The sequence below is a fragment of the Zootoca vivipara genome, chromosome 3, assembly GCF_963506605.1.
Source record: "Zootoca vivipara chromosome 3, rZooViv1.1, whole genome shotgun sequence".
In the NCBI taxonomy this organism is placed as follows: Eukaryota; Metazoa; Chordata; class Lepidosauria; order Squamata; family Lacertidae; genus Zootoca; species Zootoca vivipara.
Genome location: NC_083278.1, coordinates 74,690,582 through 74,712,977, shown reverse-complemented (window position 1 = coordinate 74,712,977; position 22,396 = coordinate 74,690,582). Strand labels below are relative to the sequence as shown.

The following is a 22,396-nucleotide window of genomic DNA, read 5'->3' as shown; positions in this document are numbered from 1 at the left end:
ACTTGCATTTGTTTTTCTTTAATGGAATCAAACCCAACAGTTTCTACGGTCCTGCTTCCAAACATTAATGATGATTCTGTCCCACCCTCAGCATCTTTTTCATCTTCATTCAATCCATACTGCTTCTTGACAGCAGAAAGGAAATCTACTCCAAAATTTGCCTTGCTTGGACGAATAAAGGATCCACCTGTGGGATGCCTGAAAGGAAAATATAGAAAATTACAGAATTATAAACCACTTTTCTGTCCAAAAAAAAGAAAGAAAAAGCTTCTGCTGTTGACATTTTAGTAATACTTTTGTTTCAGAACTGTGGAGGCGGGTACGATAATAATGTAATAAACACACTTACCTGCACTGTAGAGCTTCACATACACTCTCAGCAATCCTTACAGTAGCTCTGCAAGGTGTCAATATTATTGTATCTCCAGAGCTTTGCAAAATTAATAAATGTACACTTGTTCAGGGGCACTGAGACACTTGACTCTAACTGATTCATAGGTCAATTGCTTAGTCTTCGCCCCTCCAAACCTAATAAGTATTGCAAACAGCCTAAAACAAGAGAGCTTTTAGGAAAAAGACAAAGGCTGCGCCTGGAAACTCTTCTTTCATTCATTTCTCAAACAGTTTAGTAACATTTGCCACAAAAATACTATGCAGATATTCAGAATTCTTGTATGCAACATGACATTATATTAAATGTCTAATTTTTATTTTTTGCTAAAAATCTTCCTCTTCCTTGTCACTTGGTTACTTCAGGCCTGGATTACGGCAATGCACACTGTGTGGGGCTTCCCTCACGCTTGATCTGGAAGCTGCAGTTAGTGCATAATGGTGCAGCACGATTCCTGACAGGCCTTGTCAGTATATAACACCTGTGCTTTAGAGATCTGCTCTGGTTGCTGATTTGCTACCAGGCCAGGCTTAACGTGTTTCTATCAGACAGAAATCCCTTAACAATTTGGGACCAATTTACCCAGGAGAGCACCTTACCTCACATTTGCCCACTCAACCGCCTTGCTCAGATGCTCAGGGAGCTGAGGTAATTTTAATCTGTCCCAGTATCTTAACTTTGTATATTCTAGTGTACTATTGTAAACATTTCTTCATTTTATTGTTTTATCTTTTTGACAGCTGCTTTGAGGATTTTTTTTACAATTTATTTAATGAAACAAATACACACGAAATCCTCTGGTTCATCTGTTTGCTACCATGTTTCTCATATTATAAGTCATGTCTTATATTAATTTTTTCCTGAAAAAAACACAGCATGCCTTATTTTCAAGGGATGTCTTATTTTTTAATTAAGTACCGGTACCGGTATCTGTACAGTCCACAGACCTGCTCCCACCGGTCTTCGCGCGCGGCAGGCAGAGGCTGCAGCCGGGTCCTGGGGCTGCGCGCGCGGAAGGCAGAAGCTGCAGCCGGGTCCTGGGGCTGCGTGCGCGGCAAGCAGAGGCTGCAGCCGGGTCCTGGGGCTGCGCGCGCTGCGCGCTGAGGCTGCAGCCGGGTCCCGGGTGTCCGCGCGCAAAGGCTGCAGCCGGGTCCTGGGGCTGCGCGCTGAGGCTACAGCCAGGTCCCGGGTGTCCGCGCGCGGTGCGCAAAGGCTGCAGCCGGGTTCTGGGGCTGCACGCGCTGTGCGCTGAGGCTGCAGCCAGGTCTCGGGGGTTAACGCGGCAGCAGCAACCCTTCTTTGCCACAGACCTTCTTCCACCACCCGGTACGGCTTATTTTTGAGGTATGCCTTATATTTTTCCACCTCAGGAAAATCCTGCCATGCCTTATTTTGTAGGGATGCCTTAAAATATGAGAAACACGGTATTAAAAAAAAGAGTACTGCATATGTCAATATTAACTCACCTGCATCTGAAATACTGTATTCCTTCATGACTACCATTATGTTTTCCTTTTTCAGGGTTGTCCCATTCCACTCCAAGCCAAAATCCTAAAGTAATTATAAACTTTGCTTTTACAAGTGCAAAACTCAACGTGAAAAGAAATCTGCCCATAATTTTTTTTGCATATACTGGCAGAGTCTGCATGACATGCTAAAGCATGGTTTAATGTGACATGAGTGAGCAAAATTAATCAGCACCACACTCTCTGCTCTGGGCTTAATAGGTCAAAACTCTTGAAGGTTCAGGAATGAACAAAAAGCCATCTGATTAGTTTGTGCTTTTTGCCTCAAAGCTGACACCAATTTTGTATGAATGCTACTTCTAATCCCAATATTAATTTTAAAATATTATTGCCCAATGAATTTTTAAAAAGTCTGCTGTTAAAACATGAAGACCTATAGCTAATCAATGTTTCACCCTGGACATCAGAACTGATTAATGAACATTGTGTAAAACATCAGCTAAAAACAATTTCAGCTTGATATTCTTCCATTTTATCAGTACTTGCCATTCTTGGATATTATTTGTATAATAATATGAGTAACTAGCATTTTCCAAATAAATAATTTTTAATTCCCCCCCCCCCAGTAGAACCTTAGAGACAAACTAAGGTTGTTCTGGGTATAAGCTTTCTGTGCATGCACACTTCTTCAGATGCATGCACACAAAAGGTTATATCCAGAACAAACTTAGTTGGTCTCTAAGGTGCTACTGGACAATTTTAAAATTTATTTCGACTGTGTCAGACCAGCATGGCTACCTACCTGTATCTAGCATTTTTCAATAAGTTTTTGCTAAAAATAGAATTCATGCTACAGAATAGCTGCAAAAACAGAAATTAAGCTCAATTTGCTAATGATGAATCAGGCCTGGACATTTTATTTAAGTTTTCCTTTGCAGTGCATTCTTCCTAAAGCACTGAAAGCAACTGCCTCCTGCGGAGAACAATCATAATCACAGTCAGTGACAGCCACAGCCATATCCAAGGCCTAGCCAACTCCTGCCACTCATTTCTGCTGTGCCAGCACCACTAAAATAAATGTTTGTGTATCATTTTGAATACAATCAACTTTACTTCCAGCTAGGACTTTAAAGGGCTCGCTTGAACCCCTATACAAGATTGATACTATCTAAAACATAGTGTGCTAACCTTCTGAAGCAACATACCAAAATGAATTAATGTTTTATCACTTTGTTTGTCTTGCCATCCAGTGATAGTATATGATGAAATGAAAAAACATTTCCCTACCTGTTGTAGGAGGAACTTTGCCAGCATAGAGCACAGTTCCATATTCACCATTACGGAGGATTCTTCGACCAACTGCATCAGAAGGAATGCTGCTGGTCATCATGAGAAACTGGAGTTCAAGATACTTCTTTAAAGATCTGTGGAATATGACCACATCTATGTGTGAGCCAGGAAAACATAATCTGGATACCCTATTTCAGGCACGTCCAACAGGTAGATCGTGATCTACCGGTAGATCACTTGACATCTGTGGTAGATCACTGGCTCCCCCCAAAGAAGCTCAACAAGTTTGACTCCCCTAAAAGAAGCTCAACACTTTTGCCCTGCACCCCTCAAAAATGGGCGTTCCTCCTTCCTAAAAAAACTCAACAATTTTGACCTGAACCCCCTAAAAGGGGGTAGATCACTGCCAGTTTTTAACTGCCAGTTTTTAACTGTGAGTAGATCACAGTCTCTTGGGAGTTGGCCACCCCTGCTTTGTTTTCAAGTCTTCTATCCCACCTTTCCTAAGAAGCATGCCTAGGGCAAGACTTTAATGTCTCATCATCAAGGTGCTGCAGACAAGCCCCCAGCACCAACCTGGGCTCCACCCAGCATTGCTGCTGCCCTTGCCATCATCAGTCTTAGCTTAGTGCTGCAGTCAGTCAGTCAGTCAGTCAGTCAGTCTCTCTCTCTCACACACACACACCAGTAGGACATGCTTACCTGGAAGGGAGCAGTGGTACTTTGGACAGCCCCAACATCTGAGGAATCGAAGATGTCAGCTGCTAGTGCATACTAGAAGTGAGCAGTAGTTCAGTTGCCATCCAAAGCACCACTGTTGCCTGCTGAGTAACTCTAGTTGGAAGGGTGAGGAAGTGACTAGTGGCAGTAACAGGTGAGCTGCGTATATCTGGTGATGATGGCAATGCTGACCAGGGGCCCAATGGGGTTGTGGGTCCTACTGCAGAATGTGGCCTCCAGCAGTTGCCCCAATAAATCAGGAACTCATGCTATGTTGATATCCAACTTTAGGGCCTATTGAGAGTATTATTTATTTATTATTATTTATTAATTAAATTTGTATACTGCCCTATTCCTGCAGGTCTCAGGGCAGTTCACAGGATAAAATCAGAGTATGAAACCACAAAATACATAATCAAAATAAGAACAAGAGCCACCCAGTAACCCGCCTCCCAAGACATTTTAAAAGGGCATAGGATATCAATCAACCAAAGGCCTGGTTAAAAAGGAACATTTTTGCCTGGTGCCTAAAGGTGTATAACAGGCATAGGCAAACTCGGCCCGCCAGATGTTTTGGGACTACAACTCCCAATATCCATGACCACTGGTCCTGTTAGCTAGGGATGATGGGAGTTGTAGTCCCAAAACATCTGGAGGGCCGAGTTTGCCTATGCCTGGTGTACACTGAAAGCACCAGGCGAACCTCCCTAGGGAGAGCATTCCACAGATGGGAAGCCACTGCAGAAAAGCCCTGTTCTTGTGTTGCCACCCTCTGGACCTCTTGTGGAGGGGGCACATGAAGAAGGGGACATGAAGAATATGACGTAGCTAGCTATCACCCAAGATCAGTAGACACCCTGGCTATCACTAGAAATGGTTTCATTGATTTATTATTATTATTAATAAAAATAAAAGCAGCTGCAATAATTCAATCTAATACCAAAGTATTAGTATAGCTGCAGTCTAGGAAAAAAAGATGAGGGCAATACCTACACACAGTATATATAACAACAGTTATTATACAAGCTTTTTGCTTCAAGTTCTGTTACACTTATAAAGGAACTGTCAAACATTAACAGTTTTGACACTTAGAAGCATCTACATGAAGTACCAGGGCAACATTCTGTAGCAACATGAGTCTGAAAAACTTGCATAACCCAATTATTTTCATTCATGAAGTCAACACCTCCATTTCCAGTTATAGGTGTTGTGAGGGGGCATCTTATCTCTCTGGATGTGAAAGGATTGTTTCACACAATATTGGTAAAGACATTGGCAGAGTGTTTTCTGGGGCAATCCAAGTCATGCTAGCGAAGTGTCATGCCATAGGGCTACAGCTCAGCCAAGATGTATCCACCTTTCCCTGGTGACAACAATGCTGTCATTGATCAGAACAAGCCCAAATCACATGCAGTGCCTTAGGGCATGTACAGAGTTCCAGTTGAGCTGAGCTCCTTGAGAACACACTCTTCAGTCTAAAATAAAATAAAAAAATTCCTTCAGTAGCACCTTAAAGACCAACTAAGTTTATATTTTGGTATGAGCTTTCGTGTGCATGCACAAGTGTGCATGCACACGAAAGCTCATACCAAAATATAAACTTAGTTGGTCTTTAAGGTGCTACTGAAGGAATTTTTTTATTTTGCTTCGACTCAGACCAACACGGCTACCTACCAGTCTAAAATAGTTAAGCAAGTTTGGGGCGGGGGGTGACAGCAATATGGTTTCTTTAACGAATGTTAAAGGCCACAACCAAGGTATGTTAAAGAAATATAAAGAGGCTGGTAAAGAGGCAGTGTAGACAAAACTCAAAAGGAACTAGTTCCAAGAAGGCTTTATACTGTATTTTCTAAGTCTTTCCTCCACCAAATGATGAACTACTAAAGGAACTCTCAAGAGCACTCTATATTATGACAGCTCTAAGGGTGCCAAGACCCCCCCCCCACCATAAGGGCAAATAAGAGGTAGGGTTAGAGAGTACCCCTGCTACATACAGCTTCACAAAAATGTTGAGGAGTGAAAATCCACCAGTACACTTTTGTACAGATCAACTCCTGCAAACTAGCCATATTTCAATACATGGGCATAGCCAGAATTTAAGTTAGCAGGGCAGAACCACAGTTAGTTAATATTTTCATTGATTTCCTTGATTTAGGGAGTGCGGAGGTGCCCCCCCGGGCTACACCCATGCCGCACTACAAGCATCACTGAAGCTCAATAAAAACACATTTCTTGTTGTTGTTGCAGTGCCAAGAGTTTAGGATGTCTTACAACACTTATGGCACCCTGGGGTGCCTTGAAGAATGGTCTGGCAAAACTGGCATCTGTCCCTCTTTTATCCAATGCTTGCATCTCTGCCTCCCAAAGGCTTGCACAGCGCTGGCTACAAGCTCCCCAAATGGTGCCTCTGGGACTGGGCCAGGGGGTGCTGGTTGCCAGAGCTGAGGCATCCTCGGGGTAAGCAAGCAAGTGGGTGAGGGATGCCAGCCATAGCTGCCAAGTTTTCCCTTTTCTCACGAGGAAGCCTATTCAGCATAAGGGAATTTCCCTTTAAAAAAGGGATAACTTGGCAGCTATGATGCCAGCCAGCCCAGCAACCTTTGCTTGTTGGGAATGGACAGCCAAGTGGGAGGCCAGGCAGGCAGCCAAATGCTGCACTATCCTTCCTTGGGCTTGCTGTGTGCAAGGCCTGCCTGGGAGCTCAGCCGAAAGCCCGGGGCTGAAGGGGAGCCTTTCCACCATGCACGCCCGGCAGCGCTCCTTGCTGACACTGCTACCTCAAGGCAAGGTAAGGTAAGGTGTCTCCGCTGGGCCACTAACCTGGGTGCATCCTCTTCCCAGGTCCCTTTGGGGCAGTGTTAGGAGGCACCTCTCTTTGGGCCTCCCAGCCAGCATCCAGGGAGAGAGACGCCGAGGCAAGATGACTCGCAGCTCCTGCTTCTCCCGCCACAACAAAGGCGCAGCTGCTCGTCCTCCCCGGCGGCCTCCGCTTTATAGCAGCCGGGGAGGGAGGAGCCTCCTGAGGAGCGAGCGGGGTGGGGGCCGGAGACAGGAAGAGTCAGGAAACCCGACACCCCTTTTCTGCCGCCCCTGGGGGTAGGGGGAGGAGGCAAGCCCCGCCCCCGTTAAGCAGCGCCGCCTCTCACCTTCCGAGGTCTCCGCCGCTTCTCCGCCAGCCCGGAGCGAGCCCCTTCTCTCCGCGGCGGTCTTCCGCGGCGGCTCTCCGCCCGTCTCAGCCCAGGGTGGCGGTGGGCACAGAGCCCCACCCCCTTCCGCCTCAACCGCCACCTTCGCCTGATGGGGGTGGGGAAAATGTGGAAACGGGGCCTGTCGGCGCAGGCGCGAGCTCCTCCTACCCCCGCTTCCATAATCTCCCTTCGGCTCCCTCCACCGCCCCCGCCCCGCCCCATTTTCTCATTTTCATCGCTGCTTCCCGAGGCATTTCGGCAATTGTAGTACAGAGGAGGAGCAAGTCCCCTCGCGGGCTGCGGCAGAGGGACCGATGGAAAACCACTCTACCCAGAAGCCCGCGCGCCGCCCGAGTCTCCGTTTCCATGGAACTGGCGAGATAATTACTGTACATCAGCGTTTCGGAGAGCAGGGCTAATGTCGCTGAGAAGTAGGTGGGCCTTTCTGGTATGAAGCCAATGGCGGAGAGGCACGGCGGGGAGAGGGCGGGCTTGGAGCTGTCACTCACGCTTCGGGTTTTGGGGGAGGGCAGTGAACAGCTTGGAGAAGAGCTGCTGCTGTCGCCGTCCCCACCGGAGTTCGGACGGGGGGGGGGGATTAGCCTCTTTGTCGCCGTGCGGAAGCCCTCGCCTGCCTTCGAATATTTAGCAAACCAAAATCACAGGCTTTTAAACACTTTGAAAAAGTTGTTAAAGGGTTTGTGTCTCCTTTTTTTAGCGGACGCCTGTATTGCAGGGGGTTGGACTAGATGACCATTGGGTCTTCCCACCTCTATCATTCTGTGATTAATGACAAACCTTTCCTGAAATTTTCACATCTCCGGCATGAAATTCTTTTTCTGAAGTCACCAAGATGAAAGGTCTTTATAACAAATCTGGACTCCTAAAGAACTACTGTACTGTGTATTTCTTAAGCGCACCCACATATCTGGGAGAGCTCAGACATTCACAACAATACTGCTTAAAAGCAGGTGGGAGAGATCAGTGGTTTTCAGTCAACCGGATGTGTGAGAGTGGCCTAATGGACACAGAGGACAGACCTACTTATTTCTTGGGCGTTACAGGTCAGAGGGCAGCTGCATGCTATTTACATTCCATTCCTGCATCAGTCTAGTGTTAGTCATCAGGGAACAACAGGCTCTCTTTACTAGTACACTTGTGAAGTAAACAAAGTTGTAAGTAAACAAAGCTAAACTTCAGTTCTCTCCTAGAAAGCAGGTTTGTGCACTGAAGAGGTGTTTTGTTTTTTACTTTTTTTGTTTACAGTACTTACTACACACAGGTCTGGCTGTTTGGATATCTGAATCTGCGGTGTGTATATACAAATGTAATATATAAATAAATAAAGCAGGTTTCCGATACTCATTCCTCATGTTTGGATAGTGTGACCTGTGTGATACATCTGCAGTCCCCTGAAATGCTACCCCAAAAACTATTATGAAATCTCAGGACCTCACACAGCCACTTTTTAGAAGACTGCAGATGAGAACAAAAATGGCTTAAATATAGGTAAACATGGGAAGAGTGGGCTATTGAAACTGCATGGCTACCAACTCTCTCACATTCTATCTCAGTGGTCCCTATGCTTCAACAAAACACTGGCTCAATTGGGATGGGTGGCTATTACCCATTATAATTAGGCCCTGGATTGCTTTACTTGCCTTCTTCACCCTATTTGACAACACATTTCCATTTTAAAGCATACATTAATCCAGTGCTTTTTTCTGGGGGGGGGGCACGGGGATGCATACCCCTAAACATTTTGTGAATATTTGTACTTTTTGTCCATTTACTGTATTTATTTTTCCCTATTTGAACTATAAAATGGTAATTTTCTTGAGTCAAAATGAGAACCCCTAAACATTTTAAAGAAAAAAGCACTGCATTAATCCATTGCCCAAAGGCTATGTGAAAGGAAATGTAAGTGTGATTAAGAATACATGTTAGGACAAATCAGAACAAGATAAAAAGCAACTTCATTTTCTTCTGTAGTCATTTTTGGAAATGTGCCTTGTAGTCAGAATTAAAATAAACTCACAATCAAAAAGGATTATAGATGAAAGTTGTAGTTGGCAACTTTATTTTAATGGAAATGTGCAGCAATATTGCATACACAGCTGAAAGTAGAAGTCCAAAGTTCACTTAGGGCACATATAAACCCCATAACCCCTTAATACATGCTTGAGAGCATTTCCTATGAAGCAGTGATAGAAATATTGTAGTTTAGTTTCCTTGATTATTTCAAAATCGTTTCCTGCAAATATAATCACCAATTATATCAGTTCTCGTCGTCCTTGAACATTTTGCTTAAATATTCAAGTAGTGCTGTAAGCTCAGGGTTCTCCCCAAGAGATTCAATTTGTTTGTAAGCTTCAGCCTCGAGTTCTTTTAATGTTTTCCGGGTATATTCAAAAGAACCCACATCCTCCAGGTAATGTACACAATATTTTTTTATGTCCACATTTTCAGTCCTTTGTCGCAGAATATTCTGCACCTGAGTGCTTTCTGGCCTAGACCATATGGCGTGGATAGTTGGGAAACTGAACTTCCCTTCAGTTAGGTCTTCACAAAAACTTTTGTTCTCACTATATTCTTTGGAGTGCAAGTTTGCATAGTCATCTCTAATTTGAAAGAAGAGCCCAAGGGTGTTAAGGAGTGGTTTTAAATCTTTCTTATAGCTAGAGAACAATTGCATGAGGCCAACAGCTAGTCCAAAAAGGCCACCTGTTTTTTTCAGAACCATGGTTTTATACTCTGCTTCTGTAGGACAGGTATAGGTATCTCTCCAGTAAATATCCAAGCCTTGGCCCTTATGAAGTTCCAGCAGTTGGCGGGTGAACACTTTTACAGCATCTGGATGATCAAGTGTTAAAACTTTTTCCAAGCCAAGGAAATACACAAAGTTGGCACAATTTATTACAGATGGTATCCCATAGATGCTATGGGCCACTGGAAAACCTCGTCGTAGTTTTGAATTGTCTTCTATGTCATCTATAAGCAAACTTGCATTGTGCAACATTTCTGTCACTTCAATAATAACCTAATAAAAAAAGAGAACAGTAATCAAGTCTTGTATTCTACTTGTTTCTTAACAATTCAATAGCTTTTTACTTTCCCTTAGCCTGGTTGCAGATCTCAACTTCTGATCCCAATGTATCAATTTTATCTCAACTCTTTGCGTTATGGCTATGGTACCTGTGGGTTCCAGTGTACCCAAAGGACATGCAGAGTGCACACCAGGCTCTCCACTTCTTTGTGTGCCCACTAAATATAATGGTGGTGCTCACTCTCACGTTCTTCTCTCTCCCTTGTGCTGCCCATACTTCCCCTCCAACCATTCTGACTGGTCAACAGACACAGAAAAGAAGAGAATGAACCATTCTGACTGGATTGTTCTAGTAAGTGAGCGACACAACTCTGAGGGGATAGCAAGCGAGTGGATGAAAAACGAAACAGCCAGGGGCAGAGCAAGAAAGAAAAAGCAGAGCAACTAGGACCTGTTTAAGAGGAAATGTGTGTAAGAAGGAAAACAAGAGATTGGAAGCAGAGTTAACTGGCTGACTAGGCCTGGGTGATATATCTACTTGCACTTTGACGTGCTTTCGAACTGCTAGGTTGGCAGGAGCTGGGACCAAGCAACGGGAGCTCACCCTGTCGCGGGGATTTGAACCGCCGACCTTCTGATTGGCAAGCCCTAGGCTCTGTGGTTTAACCCACAGTTACTGAGAGGTAAATTGTTAAAATTAGTTTGCATGCCCTCCATGAAATGGGTTTTCTACTAGAGCAGGAAACTTGGTTTAAAGGAGTGGTTTGATTTTGGGAGCTAAGACCCCATCATTGACGTACTCAGGTTCTTGGGAATGTCTTTCAACCTCACCAGTTTGGCCTTCTGTGAAGTGGATGTTTTGTGATTTGCTACACCCACCATGTCAGTCATTTTGTGTCTCCCTCCACTCAAGACTACAGATGTACTCACCAGCCCAAAAAGGTTTATGATCACAGCATGCATAATTGTGGATCGCTGCATAGTTCCAGTACCTAGCCTTAGAAACGGACCGGATTTGGTATACAAAAAACACAAACCTCCTATCAAGTGTGAAAACCAGGTACATGTAAAAATCGTTATTGTGATCATTTAAATACTTGGTAGCTTCAGTCTGGAAATGATAAATTTACAGGTAAATCAGTTTAAGAATGCAACTTACTTGTAGCTTATCTTCAGGAACATTCAGCCAGTGATTAAAAGCTTGGGAGAGTTTGGTTCTGACTTGCTTTCCTGTAATTTTTTTAAAAAAAGTTAAAGGTATTATTACCTGGAGAAATCATTAAGGTCTGTGGAATTTCCAAGCCACTACTCTCCTCATAGTAATTACACTTCACTAGGTCAAGTGGAACATGTGTTTTTGTGTGTGCAAGTTATTCAAATTCTAGAAAACTTTGCTATGTAGCTCACCAATGAATACTTTTAAAGTTTAGAAAAAGTTATTTTCATAGTATGGGGTGGAGTGGATGATACATGCTGTATGGCCTAGCTGGAGTACAGTATTTAATTATGGTACTTCAGGGTCCTGCTAGGACACATATTGGGATTTGAGAAGTCCAGGACAGACACACCTGCATGTTGCTTTACAATTTCATTACCTACTGAACACTACCACAGGTAATCCTAACATTATCACACTTATACAATATGTTGATTATAGCATTAAGGTATTAAGGTGTGGTTTTAATTTGGTACTTTCAAAACTAAGGCTGTAGGCAGAGAACAAAAATTATGAAAAAACCACTCCCAGTTGTACCACAATCCACTACTTCTGGGCAGCCATTTGTTCAAATCTGTATATAAGGCAGCTGTATCTGTTAAAACAAGCCAGAGGAATGTAGATGATTCACATATTTTGTTGACATGTTATTATAGATAATATGGACACCATTTCTGAGGATCATGATTGCCCCCAAAGCACTGCTGGGTGACATGCCAATTTTATCTTACCAGATATTTCAATAAATTTAGGATTAAGTTTAAATCTACTCAGAAGCTTTTTGCTAGGTTCCAAAATGTGGTATGGGAATTCTTTATGCATGTAGGAGCGCATTAGGCTCCCACTTCTTCCTGCAACAACTTGAACAACTGTGACTGGATGTTAGGGATTCCCTATGTCAGGGGTGTCAAACTCAAATTCATCGGGGGCCGCATCAGCAGTTTGGTCACCCTCAAAGGGCCGGTTGTATCTGTAGGACTATGTGTCCACTCTTTATTATCATAAACTATTGTCACTGCATTCAATTATTACTGTTTTTTGTAATAATGTAAGTAATAACTAGCTCTGAAAGCAGAAACATAGTCAGATTAATGGCAAGTAGATATTCAAATGTACAATTATTGTACAATTTATTGAAAAATGATTTTTGGTAACTGCACTGGGTGGTGGAGGCTCGCTAGGGTTTCATGCAGGACCTTTGCAGAGCTACTAGTACCTAGAGATGCTGGGGTCCTTCTGCATGCAGGACAGATGTTCTGCCAGTGAGCCACCACCCTTCACCAAAGGGACTGGCTGAGGTTGACTCACTGGAGCTGCTCTCCTGGTTCCAGGGTTTAAGGGCCAGAAGTATAAAGCAGCATCCTATGTTTCTGAGGAGAGGGAGAGGGAGGGGAGGGGAGGGGAGGGGGAGGGGGGAGGGAGGGAGGAAGGAAGGAAGGAAGGAAGGAAAGAGGGAGTGGGAGGGAGAGAGGAAGGAAGGAAAGAGGGGAGAGAAAGAAGAGTAGGAAATAAGGAAGGGAATAAAGAAGGAAAGAAAAAGAAAGAGGGAGAGAAGACGGAAAGGGAGAAAGAAGGAAGGAAGTAGAGGGAAAGAAAGAATAAGAATGAGGGAGAGGAAGAAAGATGGGAAGGACGGCAGGACGGACGGACGGAAGGAAGGAAGGAAGGAAAAAGGGAGCAGGAGGGAGAGAGGAAGGAAAGAGGTGAGAGAAAGAAGAGTAGGAAAGAAGGAATAAAGAAGGAAAGAAAAAGAAAGAGGGAGAGAAGACAGATAAAGAAGGAAGGAAGGAGAGGGAAAGAATAAGAACGAGAGAGAGGAAGAGAGAAAGGGAAGGGGGGGTCGCCGCCTTGATTCAGCGCCAGAAAAGAGCGCGAAGGGACCCAGGGGTAAAAAGCATTTCCCGTGCAGCGTGAGGCAGCGGGTGTCCGTTTTAGGAGAAGTGCGTAAAGCCTCAGAGTTGCACGTTCGTGAGGCTGAGCCGCTGCTGAGCTCACGTTCATGAGGCTGAGCCGCGGCAGGAGGAGGAGGAGGTGAGGCAAGAGGAGGAGAAGGCGGCGGCTTGCCGGGTCGGTGCCCGGCAGCGCCGTGCGGAGAGTCCCGAGCCTCTGGGACGCAGCAGTGCTCTGTAGCACTTTGAATCCTCCTCCCCCTCCACGCGGCGCTGCTGGGTGCTTTGTCTGTGCTTCAGCAGCAGCAGCAGCCGTTTCCAGGCACCGAGCCGTGGCAGGAGGAGGAGGATTCAAAGTGCTACAGAGCACTGCTGCGTTGCAGAGGCTCGGGACTCTCTGTGCGGCGCTGCCGGGCGCTGACCCGGCAAGCTGCCTCCTCCTTCTCCTGCTGTGGCTCGGGGCGCTCCACGCAGCGCTGCTACGGCCGCCTTTCTACCCCCCCCCCCGGCCCCAGCTGTTTGTCGGCGCGGCGCTTCAGCAGCAAGGTCCCGCTGGCTGGGGCGCTCGGCAGGCCACATGATGAGGTCTGGCGGGCCGGATTTGGCCCCCGGGCCTTGTGTTTGACACCCGTGCCCTATGTGGTATCCAACAGTACTGAGAATTGTGGTTGCAAGAGGAAAAGGATAAAACTCCAGAAGCACCTAAGCATGCACACTGGGCTCCAGATCCCATCACTTAAGCATTCAAAACTAAGGAAATTTAAAGGTGGGGGGATGGGCTTTTTACTAATTCCAGGGTAGACCAATACAGATTACCAAGAAAAAGAGGCCAATTTTAATAGTTTCCCATGATTAATATATTCAAGTTAACAAAAAATTGAATCTGGGGCTTAACTTCACCATTCTGCCCCTGACACCTGTCCAGCTCCAAAGTAGTAGTGAAGTCAGAACTAATCACAGGATAGGATTCTATACAACATCACCTAAATAACACATTTGCCAATGGTGTGGCCCTTAACAGCCACAGTTTTCCAGAATTTTGGAACATGAGCTAACATGGAAATCCCTTATCCCAGCATGCTAACATCAGAAGTGCACAGCTCACTGTGGAAAGGTGACATATAAACTAAATCAAAAGGTTTTTGTCAATTGAATTTGATTATGTCTTGCATCTATGCTTATAACGCTTCAACCTGAAATCGAAAATGAGAAAGGAAGAAATAATAAATCATACCATTTAGAAGGGAAATAATTCACATGCAACTTACAGTATTTAGGGTTGCCATTTTTCAAACAGTGAAAATCTGGACCGACTCTCTACCTCCAACAACTGGCTCATTATGGAGGTCATGTTTGTTCCCATGCCCTACAATCACCCTGGCTGATTTCTGCCTGTTGTATAATTGTTAAAGGTATAGGAGCATGCCAAGCAGGGCTTCAGGTTAACTGGCAAGCCTAGCTTTTAAAGGATGTAATGGAAATATAAGAGATTCAGCGTACACATATCCCCTTTCCCTTTTCTTTCTATGCCTTAAAAAGCTGCCCATCTGTGCTGTGCATTCAGATACTGTATTTACCCCTCACCTCCCAAACTTTTAAACTCCTCTCCTGCAATTTCTTCTCCGTCACCTGTCACACGTAACTTCTACCCTTTTGGCCTTTTTCAACTGTAAACTCTTCAAGGGCACAGCTTGGTATGGGAGAATCTTGCCTAGCAACAACAACAACCTTCCATACATCTGGAGACTGACTGACCAGAAACCATTGCCTAGCAACAGAAGAATAATGAACTAGAATTTGCTAACATTAGCAAAAAAAAATGCCTTTTTAATACAAACTACAAATACGTTGCATGGCCATTTGTCATGGATACTTTAGTTGAGGTTTCTACATTGCAGGAGGTTGGATTAGATGACCCTCAGGGTCCCTGCCAACTCTACCATTCTATGATTCTATGTTACACAAATCATGGCTAAAAGCACATACTAGAAGTTCTCCTAACCCAAAACAATGTTTCCTAAAACACATAGTACTGATCATAGAATCTTAATAGTTGGTCTTGTCCAGCCCGCTGCAATGCAGGAATCTCAACTAAAGCATCAATGACAGGTGGCCATCCAACCTCTATTTAAAAACCTCTAAGGAAGGAGCATCCACCACCTTTCATTGGAGTCTGTTCCACTGCTGAACAGCCCTTACTCTCAGAAAGTTTTTCTGAATGTTTAGTCAGAACCTCCTTTCTTGTAACCTGAAGCCACTGCCTCGAGTCCTACCAACCAGAGCAGGAGAAAACAAGCATGCTCCCTCTTCCATGTGGAAGCCCTTGAGATAGCTGAAGATGGCTCCCTCTTGTAAGTGGCAGCCCTTAAGATATTTAAAGATGGCTATCATATCTCCTCTCAGTCTCCTCTTTTCCAGGCTAAACATACCCAGGTCCTGCAAGCGCTCTTCATAAGGCTTAGTTTCCAAACCCTTGATCATAGAATCATAGAGTTGGAAGAGACAAGGGCCATCCAATCCAACCCCCTGTCGAGCAGGAAACACCATCAAAGCATTCTTGACATATGTCTGTCAAGCCTCTGCTTAAAGACCTCCAAAGAAGGCTGGTTTTACAGCGGCGGCAGCGGCAGGGGCCCGATTCACCGGTGGCGGTGAGCGCAGGGCAGCCGTTCGGATGTCAAAAATTTCGTAAGCGTGCCGCCATTTTTTACTCCCCCCCCTTCGTAAGTAGAAAAAATTGTAAGTAGAGTCATTCGTAAGTAGAGGCGCCACTGTACTGTGTTCTTGCTTTTTTTTTTAATAAAAGACAACTGAATTCCTTTCTAGAGTTATATGAAATTGGCAACAAAGCATCTTGGAACTATGAGTAACATACAGGAAAGCATTGCTTAGGAATTACTACTTCTTGCAGTAAGAGAGAATGAGAGCAATTTAGTATTCATCCTGCTGCCGTGTGCTAAACAAGTTAGCATTATGAAAGCTTATGTTGAGATTTATCTAGGCCTCCAATCATACACAAGCACTTGAGAGGGCGGGAGGTATTTTAAAGCTTGTGGCACAGTGGCAGCCAAATAATGTTTTCCCACATATACTACCTTTATTGAAAATACAGGAGAATTATTTCATCAACAACTTATTCCTCATAATTCAAACAATCTTAAAAACAGAAACAAGCCAGCAGAGCTCAGAAACCTGAATATAGCTTGTAGATCAATAACCACCCTCAACTGAGGTGATATTATGTAGGAAACTGAGCATGCACATGCAAGACACGCCATTGTAAAAAAAGTGTAGGTAGAATGCCACCAGTGTAGGTGAAATGGCATGAGTAAACATTCCCTGTAATTTAACGCTTTGGTTATGAAACAGAAAAATGCATCACACCATGTGATGATTCCACAGAATCTCTACTTATCTTAAGATTTTGATGCATGTAGAAGATGAATACCTTGCTCAATGGGTGTTCGTATCTTGCCACATTGCAAATTTAGTTATGAAGAATAACTTGCATAAACTCACAAAGGAGGTTCTTATATTGGTTACTGATCTCTTAATACCGCCTCCACCTCAATACCCAATATTTTGGAAATGATCAAAGTATTCTTGCATGAAGCTTAAGTTGAGTACTGGCAGTGAAAACATGTTTGAACGCCAAGTCTATTAAGACATAGTGATCTGGTTTTGACACAACCCTAGTCCCTATTTAGTGGTACATGAATGAGCAAACTTGAACCTCAGGCTTTTATTCTTCCTTTTCCTCCTCTAGTATAACCACATAGTTCCTGCTTTAAATTAACTGCAGTTTGTTATTAAAGAGAAATTGTTGGTTTGGATGTAACATTAAATTTTATTGAAGCAAGCTAGAATCAGTGAGGTGTTAATGGGTGTTATCTATGTATTACATGGTTTGAATTGCCCTGATGTGCATCAGAAAACGGTACAGTGAGATAGTTAAACATATTTACACAACATTTGTATACAGTCCAAACACATACTCTCTAGGTGGTTAACAATAAAAAATTAAAACCATGAATATAAAATATAGCCACCCACCCATCATATCCCATTTGGTGGGGAAACCTGGAGAAAGGCCTCTGAAGATAACTTTAGGATCTGGATAGGTAATCTTCAAACATGTGCAAATCTATATTAAAAATCCAAGATCTTTAAAATACGCTAGCTATAGTGGACAGCAAATACAGAGATGAAAGAAAGGTGAGTAGTAAAATCCAAACAGATCAGAATCAGGTATTATAAAAGCATTTACCCAGGAGCAGAAGCACAGCCATTTATAACTCTTCTTCAACCAGAACACTGAGAAAGCATATGATCAGACACAGGGAGTGAGCAGTCTGGAAATTTCAAGAGGTCACGGTATTGCTTAAGCTAAACAGATTTAGAACTGGTCAGAAATTTGGATGGAGAAGTTTGGATAACACCAGTATTAAGAACAGGATAAGAGTATAATTTAAAAAGAGAAAGCACAGGATATGTGATGGTTGGATAGCACTGGTCAGAAATTAAAGGGTGGTTTGAAATATATGTGACACCAACCCTAGGCTTTAAGCTGAAAACATGCAGTAGACAAAACAAAGTGATTGCTACAGGCATCAGTTTAGATACTAGTTTTAGACATTACTAGAACTTAAAGAGTGAAATGTTACCTGGTAACTGAAGTAGGTAGTTGTATGGCTCCAACAGAATTCTCTTAGATGACTCTTCTATTTGTTCCATTTTTAAAATTTTCTGGAGTAGTTCAATCTGTTTAAGAAAAACCCTTATTAATGACCAGGGGTCTGAAAATCAGGTCCTGCTAACCACCAAGAATATATAGTAAGAGTTTACATAGGAATTGTACCCTATTCCTTCCATAGAATTAAGGAGAAGACCTAATAATGTAGATGACATTGTTCTCCCATAAGCCTGAGTCCCCTGCATGTCCCTTCCAGAAACTCCCTAATGCAAGTTCATTACACAATCCCAAAATATTTAGTCATGGTTTTCCAACTCCCATCAAAAACTCTGCACAGTTAAAATACTCCTTGTGCCAATTCTCTTAACTCCCTTGCTTTAGGCAGGCTTTCTGTTCTTCGCACCCACCCTGACAAAGGTCTTAATTTGTGCCAAAGCAGAATCCAGCAAGCATAATCAGGGTTTAAAAGGCTAGGAAATAGTCCTGGGTAAGCCCCTAGACCAGGCATCCCCAAACTTCGGCCCTCCAGATGTTTTGGACTACAATTCCCATCTTCCCCAACCACTGGTCCTGTTAGCTAGGGATCATGGGAGTTGTAGGCCAAAACATCTGGAGGGACGCAGTTTGGGGATGCCTGACCTAGACCCCTGGAATCTTGCACTGCTTGGAAATTGGGGCTACATTCTTAGTTGTCCTGTACAGCTTTCCTCATCTAGGTCTTCCTAAATATTTGAAACCTATAATCTCATGTTTTGTAGGCCTGTTTTTCTGTAGACTTCCCTCTCATTTACAATGTTTCTTGCTGCACTGCAGATGCAACTGCTTCAAACTGAAACAATCTGTCTTGTGCAGTTTAAATACAGAAACTGCTGTAATATCATCGTCCCAAATTAATTCTGCAGCCATTGTTGAATAGCATGCAGATAACGAGTTGTGGCCCAACATATAATTTCCTGAAAGCTTCACCAATGTTCTGTCTAACAGAAATAGTGAAACACTTAAGCAGCAAAAAAACAAATATAAAATCAGTATCTATCATTGTATGTTAAATGCTGACTATCCAGTTTAAAATCCACAAAGCACTTTCACAGACTGTGTGGAAAGTGAAAAGTTACAGAAGACCAATACTGATGTATATTCTACATAACCCCCCATGAAGTTTTATATCTCAATTATTATTAATTACCCACTCTTCACCCTAAAGTCCCAGGATGGGTTACAAGTACTGTACAACAATTAAAATATGGTTTTAAAGAGAGTTTAAAACAGCTCACAATCACAGAAAAAGGTGGGTCCTATAAATATAGATCTCGTGTCAAAAGCCAGGGTAAAGAGGCTCATATTCAGCATTTGCTGAAAGCTGTATGATAAAAGATGCCAGATACACTTCTGTAGGGAGTTCCACAAGTTTGGGGCTACCACACAGAATGCCCTCTCCTGGGCTACCTGTCCCCAAACGTCTGAATGCTGTGAAAAAATGAAGAGGGTTTCTACTGCCAATTTTAATACTCTCCTTTCCAGGGGAGTGCAAACCTGTGCATGACATTCCACCAGGATGTTAGCCCTTGGGGTACGTAACACCCATGTTTTCAGGATTCAGCTTCGTTTACTGGCCCACATCCAGCCCATCACCACCTCCAAGCACTGATCTAACACTTCAACCACCTCTCCTGATTCAGATGGGTAGACAGAGCTGGGTGTCCTGAACATATTGATGACACTTCACTCCCAAATCCCCCAATGACAGCTGCCAGGGGCTTTTTAAACATGTTAAATAGCATGAGGGACAAGGAAGATCTCTCCAGGACACCACAGGACAACTTCCATGGTGCCAAAGAGTAACCTTCTATGGCTACTTTCTAAATACAGTGGCACCTTGGTTCTCAAATGCCTTGGTAGTCAAACAACTTGGAAAACAAACACTGCAAACCCGGAAGTAAGTGTTCCGTGGACTTTTTTTGGAAGCTGAAAGTGCTCTGTTTTGAGTGTTATGCTTCCGATTTGAGGGCTACACTTCTGTTTTGAGTTATGCTGAGGTCTGTCTGTTTTTGCTATTTATTTTGAGTTTTTGCGGCTCTTTTTGTTTTGTTTTTGTGACTGTGTGGATCCCAGTTCAGGTACTGATTGTGTGACTGCAGTACATTGTTTATTGCTTTCATTTTATGGATCAATGGTCTCATTAGATAGTAAAATTCATGTTAAATTGCTGTTTTAGGGGTTGTTTTTAAAAGTCTGGAAGGGATTAATCCATTTTGCATTACTTTCTATGGGAAAGTGTGCTTTGGTTTTGGAACGGACTTCTGGAACGGATTAAGTTTGAGAACCAAGGTACCACTGTACAGCCCTGGAGGTAGGAGTGAAACCAGTGAAGCACTGAGAGGCTTGAGAATTATAACTGTGATCAACAGTATTGAAATGAAAGCCTCCAAGTGGCATCACTTGATCTCCCTACCAACAAAAGTCATCAACCAGGGTGTGACCAGGGAACTTTCAGTGCCATGATCAGACCTGAAACCAGACTCGAACAGAGCCAAGTAATCAGCTTCCACCAAGCATGCCTTAATATGTCAATAAAGTTTTAATTGTGTTTCAATGCTGACCTAGAATTTCAGGAGGTTCATTACCAACATCTTTGGTAATGAACATGGCCACTTAATGCCTAAATCACGTTGGGCCAGCATCCTAATGATGACCTCATTTTTAAATCCGGAATCTTTCAGTAAGAAGAGGTTCACAATCCTTATGTCATTTATTATATTTGCTATGGTTATATTAATAAAGGAGAAAAGAGCATACATATGCATATATGTCTCCATTATTGAATTGTAGCAGGTGCCCAGAGCAACATATATGTACACATTTCAATGGTTGCCATTATAACTTAATTATTCCATAAACCGCCAGCTAAAGTGTCAAGAGTCAAGACCACATCACATGACATGACATTATTTTTACATCGAACTGCTACATATTATTCTTCACACCTAATCAATTTAGCAATTTTCTGTTATTTTGCTGCAGTAACAAAGAAAAGAGTGTGCAGAATATATGAGATTACTAACTTGTCCTCTTATAGAAACATTTTTGTAGCGCACCTACATAAAGTAGCACTTATATCTAGGTAATTGATTTTGTTCTGTTCAAGGCAGCTATTTCAGCCCTCCTATGTTCAGAAATCATTTTTTTAAAATCATTTTTATTAATTTCCCAATAAAAAGTCAATTAACATAATCATAATCCAATTAATAACAAACTAAAAAAGAGACTAAATTGCAATCCAAATTATTATTAATTTTTTCCCAGGCTTGCCATAGTCTGGACCTTTTGAAGTATATCTCCCATCTCTCATTCCTGCCTTCTTGTTATTCCCCTATTTTCCACATTCTGATTTTTACCTTTAAAGTTCTCCGTCCCTGGCTATGCGATTCTCAATCATGTCCAAAATCATATGTCCTTACATCCATCGAGTACAGCTTTATTTGTAAATGTGTACAGTATCTGCGCTAATAATTAACTTATGCATTTTAAATAGTAGAACCTATTAGGGTTCCATCTTTTGTTTACATGGTTAACAAATAAACTGAGTTTTATATCAAAACGTAGCTACACGTTACATTACAGTTCTGTACATTACACACAGTGGAAAAACACAAATCAATTTTTTCAGGAAAAACAGAGCTTCACAAAGCAGCCCTCCCTCATATCTTTGAACAGGCCAACTTCTCCAAAGCAGGCACTTCTGAATACTGTACAGACCTACAACAAGCACCCCTATAGATCCCATTTTACCCTGTGTCAAAAGTTCAAGACAGCTTACGAATAACACTGTAAGGGAACAAAACTAAACTTCAAAGAAAATAGCAACATAAAGTCACCTGTACCTCTCAGCCAAGACCCAGGAGGCACTTGCCACGGAGAGACAGGTAACCCGCTTCAGAGGATAGCAGCCTCCCTCCAACGCGAACACCGATAGAGAGAAAGGCCGAGGAGGGAAAGGCGAGCTCCGAGGCCAGAGGACGGCCAGCTCCTGCTTCTCCCGCCACAGTCAAGGCGCAGCTGCTCGTCCTCCCCGGCGGCCTCCGCTTTATAACAGCCGGGGAGGGAGGAGCCTCCTGTGAGGAGCGAGCGGGGCGGGGGCCGGAGACAGGAAGAGTCAGGAAACCCGACACCCCTTTTCTGCCGCCCCGCGGGGTGGGGGGGAGGAGGCGGAGGCAAGCCCCCCCCCGTTAAGCAGCGCCGCCTCTCACCTTCCGAGGTCTCCGCCGCTTCTCCGCCACCCCGGAGCGAGCCCCTTCTCTCCGCGGCGGCCTTCCGCGCCGGCTCTCCGCCCGTCTCAGCCCAGGGTGGCGGTGGGCACAGAGCCCCACCCCCTTCCGCCTCAACCGCCACCTTCGCCTGATGGGGGAGAAAATGCGCCACCGGGGCCTGTCGGCGCAGGCGCGAGCTCCTCCTACCCCCGCTTCCATAATCTCCCTTCTGCTCCCTCCACCGCCCCCG

The 22,396-nt window shown here is 43.7% G+C and overlaps 2 protein-coding genes across 7 annotated transcripts in view; both read right to left on the bottom strand.

Annotated features, from left to right (window-relative positions):
- Positions 1 to 22,245, bottom strand: part of TBCE (tubulin folding cofactor E) — a 37,032-nt gene extending 14,787 nt beyond the window's left edge. The window contains exons 1-4 of one of the 4 annotated variants that reach the window (XM_060272858.1): positions 22,147 to 22,245; positions 3,145 to 3,281; positions 1,858 to 1,942; positions 7 to 198 (exon numbers count right to left, since the gene is read on the bottom strand). In XM_060272858.1, the coding sequence (XP_060128841.1) occupies positions 7 to 198; positions 1,858 to 1,942; positions 3,145 to 3,247 (380 nt within the window). In that variant the 5' untranslated portion in view covers positions 3,248 to 3,281; positions 22,147 to 22,245. The other 3 variants (XM_035108407.2, XM_060272859.1, XM_060272857.1) reach the window with 3 other exon arrangements.
- On the bottom strand, positions 9,119 to 22,271 carry GGPS1 (geranylgeranyl diphosphate synthase 1). Of its 3 annotated transcripts, none has more exons than XM_035108416.2 (4): positions 22,147 to 22,271; positions 17,871 to 17,967; positions 11,261 to 11,331; positions 9,119 to 10,095 (listed from the first exon to the last, which is right to left on the bottom strand). In XM_035108416.2, exons 2-4 carry the CDS (start codon positions 17,938 to 17,940, stop codon positions 9,334 to 9,336), a joined length of 903 nt encoding a protein of 300 aa, XP_034964307.1. In that variant the 5' UTR covers positions 17,941 to 17,967; positions 22,147 to 22,271; the 3' UTR covers positions 9,119 to 9,333. The 3 variants fall into 3 exon arrangements, with proteins under 3 accessions (XP_034964307.1, XP_060128843.1, XP_034964306.1); XM_060272860.1 differs by lacking the exon at positions 22,147 to 22,271 and adding an exon at positions 21,775 to 22,136; XM_035108415.2 differs by lacking the exon at positions 22,147 to 22,271 and adding an exon at positions 21,781 to 22,135.
- Between the last annotated feature and the right edge of the window lie 125 nt (positions 22,272 to 22,396).